Source organism: Buceros rhinoceros, unplaced genomic scaffold, assembly GCF_000710305.1.
Source record: "Buceros rhinoceros silvestris isolate BGI_N320 unplaced genomic scaffold, ASM71030v1 scaffold26038, whole genome shotgun sequence".
NCBI classification, from domain to species: Eukaryota; Metazoa; Chordata; class Aves; order Bucerotiformes; family Bucerotidae; genus Buceros; species Buceros rhinoceros.
The window spans coordinates 23,646-35,952 of record NW_010429008.1 but is presented as its reverse complement, the minus strand read 5'-3'; the positions used below and the strand labels follow the sequence as shown (position 1 = coordinate 35,952).

Sequence of the window (12,307 nt, the reverse complement as noted above, 5' to 3'; positions counted from 1 at the left end):
CCCGGTGCGGGGGTGCCCCGCGCTGAGCGTGCGGGAGGTGCCTCTGCCCGCTGCCGTACCCCGAGACCACCTTCTTTGCTGCGTGTTTTTTAAACCAATGCAATGTTCATTTATTTTTGTACTTACAAAAAGAGCCATCCCGTTGTATCCCTCCCCCTCCCCCCAAAATGCCTTTTACAAACATTTAAAAATTAAAAACCAGATGATGACGTTAATTTGGTAGAATTATTTTGAAACATAGCTTTTGTAGTTAGAGTTAAATTTCCTACAAGATGACTTTGTAGAGATAGCCTGATTATTGGCCAAATAAAATTCCATATTACAAGTTAGCAAATTCTAGTACAAAAATAGTCCATGTGTTAGAACAGCCTCTTATTATATTCACAGGAAAGAGTCTATTGGCTGCATAATACCTTAATATTTATGAAATTTCTTTTTCTGTGGCTCATTCATCTAATTTAATATAGTGTTGAGCCTCAATAAATCCTCAGGCGAAAAACCCTAAACAGGGTTAAATATACTGTTCAGTGTACTCTGAAGCTCTGTGCTTTTCACAGGATATCCAAGAAACCCCACAAACAGTTCTCAGCTAGTTTTGATATTAAAGTGAGATCCAGATCTAAAAGGATCCCCCTGAAGTACATATCCACGACTTTCCATAGAAACAGAGGCCACAGCTTTGATGGTTAGGTTTCACTTGGGAAACGGTCTAGCTCATCCACTCCTCCTGTTCATGAACCCACTTGTGAGCTTCTTTAAACACGACAGCAGGTCACTCCTGAAGCACCGGGGACCCTTACGGCACCGCCCTCCTCAGGAGTGTCCCCGCCGACTGGGCTCTCGCTCCTCTTCTGTCTCTGGTTGACGCTGTTCAGCAGTTTCTCTGGACCAGGCCCCTCAGGGAAAATCTGGGGAAATGCTACTTGTCTCTCAAGATGTCGAGCTGCTCTTGATATTCTGTGAAAAGCCTCTGGAAGCGGAGGTTCTGTCCAATTACAGGAAGAAGCTCTCTCAATAGTTCTCTCTTTCGTAAACCCTGCACAAAAACCACAAAAGCATCCTCAGAAAGTGTTACCTGCTGTCATTAACGTGTCAGCGCTGCTCAGCACGCGCGTCCTTGTCCTGCTGGGAGAGGACTGTGCACTGTGTGTTCTTACTCTGCTGACACAACCCCCAGAACAAAACGTCTCCACGTGTCGGTATGTGCGTGGAGCTGGGGCAGCCTCTGCAGTCAGGCTCAGGCGTGCTCTGAGAGGGGAAGCCAGTGCATTGGCACGACGCTGTTTCAAAGCCGCTGTCTGAAGAACAGGGAGGCCTGAACCTTGGCTCCGCTGCCTGACACTCGGCACCAGAGCTGGGAGTGTGGTACACGAGCATCTGTCTGTGCTGTCACGTGAAACACATGCAAGTGCCACGGGAAGAAACCTGCTTACGAGATGGGAGCAGAGTATGGAAAGGGTTCCAAGGTCAGCAAAAATAACGTGTGATTGCTTTTTGGCCACTCAGTTTCATCATGCTTCAAGTTCTATTGTCTATCCGTGTTCTGTAATTTTCCTGGGAAACTCTTCCTTGCTCTTTGTTAAACTATTTTCAGGACTTACCATAACTGTTGATTCCCACTGACTTCCAGCTGAGTAATGGACTGGACCCAGTAAATCCTTGCATAATTCTCGCAAACGATATTCAAACCCTGAATATTATAAAAAAAAAAAAACAGAACCACATTCATAAGCATTTCACTATATATAACCACTCCACAATGTAACTGACAACGTGAGGAAGGAGTTACAAGTATCTAGCATAAAATAAAGCTGAAAACATTGATTTCTAAAAAAGTATATTATTCTTCTAACAGCAAATCTTTGGAAAGATTAGATGATTTGTAAAGGATTTATTTTCAGCTTCTGAAGGGCTTTATTTTAAGTTCTCCAAACCAAAACCACTACTAAAGATGATCTACAATAGGGAGAAAAACTGAACTCTACTCTGGTTTGTTTCAAGAGCCGCCCTGATCTCACCCTCGCTCTCCTCTCCCACATAAACATACCAGCTTTAAAAAAACAAAACCAAACCACTAGAAAACTGACAGACTAGAAAACAGCCAGAGAACAAATACAAGGGAGATATGACAAGAGTTAGAAAGCCACAAGATGAAACCAGCGAAGGGGTTGCATTTAATGGCAATATATGAATTTGGAAAAGCGGAATCCGAAACATTACAATATTACTAAACCAGAAGAGATCTCTCAAACTCTCAGCAAAAGAGCTTATAACAAAATTTAAATGGATCCAATTAATATGCACAAGAGTTTAAAAAAGTAAAAGAAAACCTTTGATAAAACCACAGTTTCCAGGCCAGCTTTATTCACCAAAAGAAATCAGAGCGGGAAAGCCATCCGTTCACGAGTAACCCGCCAGCCAAGCTGTAATAGACCGAGTATTTTCATGGATTACAATTCATTAAACGCCGAGGCCATCAGAGGAGTAAAGGGTTAATAATATGATGTGCTGTTTCTGCAGCAGGCCTAGAAAGCTAGTGAGCCAGGGATACGTGCTGTGGCAGGGCCGAGCGGGCAGGGACATCCAGCGCATGCACACAGGCACACATGGCAGCGACACGTGCTAGTGCAGGACGACTCCTGCAGACACAACAACTAGCGAAGAGGTGTCATAGTGTAACTGCCTCTTTAATGCACGACCCAAGATGAACGTTCTAACCGGGGAAGGGCAGAGAGAATCACATACAGTTCATCAAGCTCTCTTGTTAAATCAGGTAGGGTCAAAAGCCGAGAATCAATGAGCTCAGTTTTAATTCTGCCCCCACCTATGAGGTGGTCTAACACAACCCGTTTCACTGCCCTCTGTAAAATGATTATGCATGGTGAGCAAAAAGGCTGAATTAATACAATGGAACTGCTAAATGTGGAATGCAGACGAGCAGAGTTACACCAGAGATCTTCAGAACCCAGCAGCGCCAAGTCAGCTGGTTAACCTTACTTATCCTAACAGCAGAGAGGTGCCGCCTATTCAAACACAAAACACACACTAGAACCTTTCCTGTGGCTTGCTTTCCTCACAGAGTTCCACCCGTGGAGCTCACCAGTACAGGCCGTTGGAATTCTAGAATGTTGGAGGAGTGTAAAGTGCCCGTGACACGAGCAGTGTTACGTGCTCTGGCAAAACGCGTCAGACTGCGCAGCTCTCCCATTTCACGCCAGGCAGCGGCTGTCGGCTGGCTGGAGACGGCTACTTACAAGGTGCTGCCGGTTCCTCTGAAACGCCTGTAGCTGCTGCCTGATAGTACATACGATTTGCCTGGCAGACTTTGGGTTGTTTTACAGAGCAATTCCTATCACTGAGGTCTGCAGACAGCACTGTTTCCCCAGACCACAATCTGCTCACAGTCAGAGTGTCAGAACAGGATTCCTGAGCACTACAGGAAGCAAAGGCACTTCACCAGTTTGGTTTTAAGTAAACACCGAGTCCAGAAGCCAAGTGCTAAAAGGGAATGTTAAGTGCAATCATACATATACATGACACGAATAGAGCATTTCTTAAAGGTCCATTGGAGCTGCAAAGAAGCCCCACAGCTTGGCAGGACTCACCTTCATTAACTAGGTACCGTGCATAGATAAGGAGCCAGTGGCGATATTCGTGACTGGACTGTAAGGTAAGTGCTGCTGCTATCTGGTTCTCCAGGTACGCGAGCGTCGTTTCTTGTTGCACTAAATGAGGCATGGAGAACAATCTTGCAGCTTGCCTTCCTGAACTACAAAACCAACAAAATCAACGTGCCAGCCATGAAATCAGATGCTAGCTTAAGGAATAGATGTTTCCGTGGTACAAGCTATTCTACACGTATCTTTCAGAGGCGCCCAGTGCTTCCACTGTTCAAACTTGACGACAAAGGCAGCACCTCATAGCAAACCGCCTTTCCCCCCACGGGACCACTCACAAGTATCACAGTTCGCAGAGGGGCTCTGCCTCCTGTCCTTTTTCTCTCTCTTTAAAAACACATGCTCTTCAGCAAGGCCTCTAACTGTTACAGGAGATTAAGACGACTGCCTTTACCTTTCTTTGCCCCTCACAGGGGAAAGTCACAGAACACACACAAGATATAAAGTTAGCCTAAAGCATTTAAAGGATTTCTTGCATATCAATGCATTGTCATACAAGGGCTAATTTGAAAAAAGTAACCAATTATTTCCTTTTGAAAATAATGGTGATTTTTCAGTCTGATATTTATTCTCTCACAAAAAGAGAGTGTTGTTTGTTTGGATTTCAAATACTTTTCCCAATTAATTCCCCTCCTCCTCCCAAAGATCAGCAATAAATCATACAACTCTGTACCATTTCTCTCACCAAAAAAATTAAACTCAGATGTGAAGGACAGAAATAGCACAGAAATCTGCCTGGGAAATCTAATGCAAATCCAGGTGAGGATGGGCTATTAAATTCCCTACAGGAGTCTGCTCTGGCTCACACAATTCCCTGGTGATATTTTTAGATGGTAAAAATACGCATTAGATGACTAATCACCCAGCTTTCTCAAAGACAGATCCCTTGAGGTCAAATGAACTACGCAAAATTTTTAGGCTTACTCCAGAAAGCTGGTAAACTAGAAATTAAAATGTAAAATGTAAAAAATTCAGGTTAGCTAATCAACCTTCAGGTACTTTCCAACCTGGTATTCTATGATAAATATTACGTGTACAGAACCATCAAATACTTTATCCATCCAATAAAAAGCAGCCTTGAATGATTCAGTTCAGAGCATGCTTTCCTGCCCCCATACAATCTCAAAATAACATGAAGACACAAACTATAAATTTGTAAAGGTTTAAAAAACTAAAACCACTGTTCAGAGCTACTGATTGTTTCAGAGCCATTTAGCATCTTTAGAATTAACTCACTGATTCAAGCACATTAATAAAATAATAGAAAAAAAGCCCCAACATGCTGATCAAAGGAAGGAAGTGCGTGCGTACTTCGACGTTCGTCCCTGTATTACAGCTAAGGGCCCAGAACACAGCATGGCTTCTTGGGATGGTAAACTATTCCTGAAGTCTGCACATTGTGCTAGAGAGTCCTGTTTGTCAGAAACAAGATTCCTGAAAAAAAGCAAACAAAAAACAAGTTTTAGGAGAGTAGGCTGTGATATTAAGGGACCCAGCTCCGTTCTGCCACAAATCCCAACTTGTATTTTCACAGATAACCAAAAAACCATCACCAAGGTGCTCAGGAATTCCAAAGACCCCAAGTGTTTTCCCCTCCGTGTCCAAATTCCGCTTATGCTGCCACAGGGATGTCCTTCCCACTCCAAAAGTTCACAACAGTAATGGTATAACACAATTTAGCATTAGTTTTGAAGGAGACAAACTTTCTACTTGCCATTTTACATCTAAGAAGCAGCCATGCCCCACGGTGAAGACTGGAGGGAACGCAAGTAACGACTTTCTCGTTAAGAACTTGATTTTACCTCATGCCAGGTCCCCCCCCAGACAAGCCATCACAGACCCCGCCTGTTGACAATCTGTCCCACACATTACAGTGTTCCTTCGCACGGAGGGAGCTGGCAGTTCCGCACCTGATCAGGGGCTTCACTTCCACTGCTTTGAGATGCCAAGGGAATCAGTAGCTCAAACCAATGCTAAGTTTAGACCTCCACAGAGCTCAAAGGTAAAATGGCACAAATATTTTAAAAACCCTTTACTGCTTTATCATGTTTAAATTTGTGTGATGACTTCGTATTTAATTTTCGTATTTCCAAAGCTGTGGTAATTCAGAACTGGGGCTGAGAGCCTGTTCCCTGCTCCTCAGTGACTGTGAAATTCCTGCATAATTTCTCACTTTATCTAAAGAACAAGTAAGGAGTTTTGTTTTCCCAAAAGATTCACATCAAGTAGTTGAGTAATAACAATTATGCTAAGGAGGAGTTCAGACCATGAGCCCTTCCATCAAGCATGCTCATTACAGTAAGTACAACAATTACATTAAAGACTGCAGCATATTTTTTCTCTTAGAAAAACAGTGAAGAATCTGTTTTGGAACAACACTGTAAATAATTTAATCGTGGAAATTTTTGCATGGGAAATGATGTCGTGACAGAGAAAGAGAATCCATAGGGAAAGCCTGAGAGCCAGGAAGGCACAGACACGGAGCGTTCAGGACATCAGTAATGACTTCCATGTGAATTCTCTGAGGTATAACGTTTTCTTCCCTCCTCCTCTACCCGACTTACTATCTTCACTAAACGCTTACATCTTGGACACAAAGTCCTGCCTTCAAACTTGTCATCAGATTCAAAAAACGATTCAGGAGTGATAGGGACTGACAGAGGCACATGCATGTTCAGGATTGGAGTGCCTAGGTCTTATTTGCGCTGGAAACTGAGCAAGATAATTTTAACATGTCTAAACTCCCAAGAAAAATCTGAAAATTGTTTTGATATATTCTCCAGAACTACATTCTTTTACATAAAAAGGGAATTGTGAGATAAGCTATTATCTTTAATCACTGCCAAGTGCTTGACATATTCAGCTGATAGACACCTATATGTATTTTCACTGGTGTACAAGTTACAAATAAGAATATGCACTGTCTAGGGAATAGGGATAAAGTAAGTTCATTTTAAAATTTATTTGAAACATCAAAAATCATAAAAACATGAGTAAAGCAAAATCTAGACATCTAACAGTGAATCAAAGCAAAACTAAGCCTGGCATGTAGTCCTACTCGGAGTAACCTTCAGAACACGGAGTGACACAGCGAATCAGAGCACACATCAGTGCAGCTAAGTTGTAAAAGCAGCAAATAACGTGTAACTTACCAGGTAGAAAGGGAAGGATTAAAGCAGTATGCCTTGCCATCAGACATGCTCATTACAGGTATACCATGCTGAGTCAGCAAGATCTGAGAGACGGTTGCATCACTTCCTACGAGCCAAACCAGACCAAAGTATTTCTTTTGGAGTCTTGCATAACATTCATGATGTAAGATATGCTATCCACCATCAACAGCAAACAACAAAAAAACGCTCAGTCCATGTCATTCTCAAGCACTGACAGGAAGGTCTGGACACGAGATAACGATGGTAAGCACCAGGCTCAGGGCAGCAGCATTAAAATACTTTTGCAAAACACATGATGGGATGTTGCAGTTGATGCTGTAATTTATCCAGCACGTGGGCTTAATTGGAAACGTTCTCCATATCTAGGGATAATCTTCAGCCATGCTACCACGTCTGCTGTAATCTAAGAGGCCTTGAGCTTTCCTTTTCCCCTTAAGTTGAAGTTCTAAAACCCAGCACACTTAGATAAGTGTGCTGGCTAGGGACGTAGTGTAAGTGGGACAGCTGGAGTCTGCACTTTTCCAGCATATTCCAGGTCCAGGGGTTCTCTACGTAACTTCTGATGAAGGTACCACTAGTACCACTCCTGCTCTAGGTAGTTTTGATCAGTACTGCATGGATTAAAGCTAAAATAGAAGCAAATATGTTCTCAGACACTGCTTTTTCGATAATTTGTTTTGTGCCAGATATTGGCAGTTACAGAAACCAAAGATTTTTAATTAATCTGAAGATAAGTTGTTGTTCATCGTTAAGATAATAAACATGCAATGTAACACCCAGAGAAACTGCTGTCATAGCAGATTTACATGAAATATTTATCTTGTAATCTTCACAACACTGAATTTTGACGTTCAGAAGCAAGCCAGAATCTTGTGTGTTACCACTGATGTTCTCATCTCAGTTATTTCTGCAGTATTTCTACATTGCCAGTGACTTCCCTTTATTACACAATTACAAAGGAAAATTAGTTGTTGAGGCTTTTCTGGTTTCATAAATTTCAGCATATTCATAAATGGCACCAAATAGTACAGATGGCCTCAAAGCTGGTAACCAAATGACCCCTTTTATTACCTGAAAATATTGTTTGCAAAGACTCATCTCTAACAATGGCTTTCTGCTTGTGAACATCCCTGAAAGACAAAAGGACAAGCCTGCAGTTACCAACAGCTGAAAGCCCCAAAATCATTTAACAAATGTACTTCTTCAACACTCATGACAAAGTGGGGTTTTGGAGGGAGTAATGTTTGGGTTTTTTTGTTTTGACATTTTCTTTGTTGTTTCGGCAAACTCAAACCCCTTAAGGCAAGACAGAAGTCAACAGCAGAGAACAACTTCTACGGTTCTGACAGGAAACCTCATCACAGCTAAGCAAACACCAAGGATCCAGGTATTTGCTTTGGGAGCTCCGACTCGCTTCAGACAGCAAATTCAACAGCTATGGACAAGTACTGCAGTTTTTATCTTGATATCCTGAAGATGGCTAGAGTTCCTCTAACTCTGAACTCAGGTACTGTATTGAATAAGTGTGATGGAAGTTGGAAGCATCCATATTTCCCTTTTCTCCCTTCAATCCATTTTGTATGCGTGACGAGTCTATCCTAGGGAGGCAGTTTAAACTGGGAACTTCTAGCTGATCCTTTACCTTCTTCTAAAAGCAAATTCAATATTATGGACTATCCTAGAACAGAGAATAACAGGATTCAAGTCTGCCCTGTCAACTCTTCAAATTACATCCAAAAGGGGACTTGTATTCAGAACGGATGGGGCTTAAGCCCAAGTTTCAACAGTAATGCATCGACACAGAGTTACGTATAAAACTCAGCCCACCCAGCTGCTGCAGCCCAACGCGGTGCTTACCAAACAGAGAGCGTAGCAGCAGTGGTCAGAGCCATGATGTAAGAACCTGTGCAGTGTAGGGTGGAGATGGGTGTGTTCAATATTATAGGAGGAAGAAGGCGACGACCGCAAGCTGAAAATACCGACAACGTTCGTTTCTCACAGGCTACACTTACAATCTCACTAAAAAAACCAAACAAACAAAAAAACCAACAGAGAATTTACATTTGGTCACATGCGAGTAGCATAAAACCAGACTGATTTAAGTTATACAAATTGGGCTATTTCCCCAAAAGATAGCTATTACAGCTTTTAAAAATTCCTGAGTACCAAAAGGTAAAAAACTAGGCAGAGAGATGTATATGTAGGTGCATTCCGTGCCTCCTCAATTTGGTTACGATGGTCTAAGGAGAAGGGCAAGAGAAGGTTTGCAGGAAGAGAGAGCATCTTTTGTTAGCCCAAGGGGCACTGTTGGAAGCATCAGTAGAGCTTTTCAGTATACAGTAGCTCTGTAATTGTACGTAGCTTTAAAACCTGCTGCTTCTTTTTGAGATCTAGACATGGCTCAGGCTTCAGAAATATACTTTAGGGTTAAGCTCTGAGGTTGGAACTAAGCAAAGTTGAGAAAAATAAAAAGAAAAAAAAATAGTAAAATACTCAGGAAAATACTTCTACATCACAAAACATCCCATTTCACATTTTTCATTCTTTAGTAGTTAGCACTTGAACAGCTGTCACCAAGATTTAGTCAACTTTAATGAAAACATTTAAAGGAAAAATGTAACTATACAGGAAAATAGTTATAACTGGCTAATAAGAATTTGTGGTGCTTTAGGATTGCGTAGCTAATACTTCGAGTGAAACTGGTCTTAAGACTAAAAACAGTACATATTTTTATCCACAAAACATTTATTATGAAAGATTGTATAGAAAATACAATGTGGGCTGATAAAACCAGAAAATGGCAGTAGTCAACTACTACTGAGGTGAGTCAGAATCCCTACACAAAACTCCACAGGGTAAGAGTTTAAGAGAATCACTGTATTAGACCAGGTGAGCTGGTAAAGACACACAACATCTTCAGCCCAGCCCAGAGAATCACAACAATCCCTAACTGAAGTGATCCAGTTAATGAACTTCTCTAAATAAAGAGATAAAAATATCTTTTTGTAAATACGTGGGTTTAGGCATAATTAACTTCCTGTAAAGAGTACTTTTGTACACCTAAAAATGTTTTCTGGCCTTCAGGACCTTCTTCCTCTAAAATACACTCTCTTACCAGCTTCCTGCTGCAGTGAGAATTCGACTGGTGAGGACCGTCTCCCATTCCTTTCCTTCTCGATTACACTTTAACCTGCTCAGCTTTGAACCTCCCACTGTGGTCATTTCATTCTCCACTTCAAGGTACATTGATGGATCTGAACTTACCTGAAACAAAAAACACAGTACTTTTTCGAAGAGGAAAAGAACTACTCGAAAAAGCAGCAACTACTATCAGATCCAAAACAATGCTGGCTTTAAGAACAGATTTACGTGTGGCATCCTCTGTTCAAACTGGCTTCAAAAGGTACTGCAGTACTTCAAAAGCAGACCTCTGAAAATCAGTCTTGGCTAGAACACAAATAATTTCTTTGTATTTGGGGCATAAGAATAAATAAAGGTTGTGCTAGTCTGTACTTCCTAATTAAGGGCACCAGCTCAAGTCTAGATGTGCCCAGTCTCCCTAATCTTGCAATTAGAACTAGACTACCACAGCCTAAACTCGCAGAAACCTTATTCCATAAATACCTAAAATCGCACTATCTGCCAGTCTCTCCCGACACTCGAGCCCCTGCAGAGAGCTCTCAGAAATACTTGTGTTCCCTTTTCAGCACTTTACTACCAACACAACAGTGATGTTGTAGTGACAACGCAGCAGTTCCTCCCGCTGGAGACTCTCCTCTTTGCACCCGCCTCGGGGTAACCAGGAGGCGGGACGGGGGAACCGAGGTATTCCTCGTTGCAGGTTAGCCAGTCCAGAAGTGTCCTGGTTTTAGCTGATCTGCCATTGACTTTTCTCATATGGGCATATTCTAAGAAGCTGAAGTATATCACCTTGCTCACTTGAAAAAATACACAGTCAAACATAAATTTATTAAAGGACCTGAATATAAGAATATTAAAAGAAAAAAGCAGTATTAAATATTGCGCTTTTTTTTTCCCCCCTTATAGTCCACTTACTTGCAAAGTAAATGATTTCTGTGGGATTGGGGTTGGCAGTTTAAGTGCTAATGCTGGTGCAGAGATGCAAGCAGCATCCTTCTCAGAGGCCAGTGTAGCTGGGGACTGGAAAAGGAAAAGTAATTGCAAAAAGTAGTTAATTTTTTCCCTGAAAAAAACATTTAAAATGAAGATATTCTATAATACAGATTGAGTTGAAAGGTGTTTTTTTAATTCCGAATAATGCCAATTGTAAATATTGAACCTTTCCAATTATTTGTATGAATACAAGGGTTTAAATATCGCTTCTAAGAACTAAAACAAAAGCCAGAAAACAAACGAGATGTCATCTTTTTTTGTCCCCCCCTTTTCCGCCGTAACTAATTAGTGGAAATTCTGGTACAGTACATGGAAAAGCTAAGCTCTGAATACTGAAAACAGAGGGATCTACAAGCCCCGAAATGATGGAAACTCTAATGTAACTTTCTGTTTCACAGTTCCTAGGAAATTCGTAACCATTTAAGTCGTAACACCCAAGCCGCTCTGTTGCGCTTGAGCGACTCTCCAAAGACCACCAGGAGCTGACGGCGTTTCATTTTGCTCTATATGCAGCGTGGGGCAGGTGTCACTGCCTGGCGCGCTGGCACCCCTTCGTAAGTAGCTGCCTATTTATACAAACGATGGACGCATTTGCCACACTATGTGCATCTGCTTTTTATAACCTTAATTTTTAAAAAAGAGTAAGTTTAAAGGCAAGGAAGAGGGACAGCTAAACATACTGAGGGACTGATAGTATTCGTGTTTCCCTGTCTTGATAGAACAAGTCAGCACGGGACTGACTTTATTAAATGAACATTGAAAGCCACAATGAATCTAATTTATTTCACCTGAACAGTTAAAGTTACTGGCACAAGTCTGGAGTCTTTTCGAGGCCTTCCTTTTTTCTTCTTTTCTACCGTTTCTCCCTCAAGTTCCAGTTTCCGTTTGGGTGCACTGAGTGGTTTAGCAGCTGGAATCTTCTCTTCGCTGTCACTGCTGCTCTCCAGAATATCCTTGGGCTTATTGTCTTTAATTAAATTCTGATCCTTCAGTCTGAACAAGTAAAAAAAAAATAAAAAAAAATCCTTCACATTTTACACTTTAACAAAAGCCGATTCCAAAAGCTGCCACACGTCCTACGCACTGCGTTCTTGCAGGTAAAAAGATATGTGCTCAGCCTTGTTGGAGTGTCTTTCACAATGCACAAAGGCCAGAGGAGGAAGCTGCAGAGGCAGGGCATATCCTCTGCGAAAGTACAACGTGCAGTACGGCAGCTGATCAGACATACCCTCTCCTTTAAAGAATTCATCAACCGAGCAGTTAGCAACTGGATGAAGCTGTAAACAACTACTTAATTTCAGCATTCGGTTCCAATTGCAATCA

The 12,307-nt window shown here is 41.7% G+C and overlaps 1 protein-coding gene across 1 annotated transcript in view; it reads right to left on the bottom strand.

Annotated features, from left to right (window-relative positions):
- Positions 1 to 910: 910 nt before the first annotated feature.
- LOC104499048 (protein HIRA) overlaps positions 911 to 12,307 on the bottom strand; it is a 35,009-nt gene continuing 23,612 nt past the window's right edge. The window contains exons 17-26 of the mRNA XM_010142502.1: positions 11,773 to 11,977; positions 10,907 to 11,011; positions 9,966 to 10,114; positions 8,708 to 8,869; positions 7,922 to 7,980; positions 6,830 to 6,935; positions 4,989 to 5,111; positions 3,606 to 3,769; positions 1,602 to 1,690; positions 911 to 1,036 (exon numbers count right to left, since the gene is read on the bottom strand). Of these exons, the coding sequence (XP_010140804.1) occupies positions 920 to 1,036; positions 1,602 to 1,690; positions 3,606 to 3,769; positions 4,989 to 5,111; positions 6,830 to 6,935; positions 7,922 to 7,980; positions 8,708 to 8,869; positions 9,966 to 10,114; positions 10,907 to 11,011; positions 11,773 to 11,977 (1,279 nt within the window). The 3' untranslated portion in view covers positions 911 to 919. The remainder of the gene's footprint in view (positions 1,037 to 1,601; positions 1,691 to 3,605; positions 3,770 to 4,988; positions 5,112 to 6,829; positions 6,936 to 7,921; positions 7,981 to 8,707; positions 8,870 to 9,965; positions 10,115 to 10,906; positions 11,012 to 11,772; positions 11,978 to 12,307) is intronic.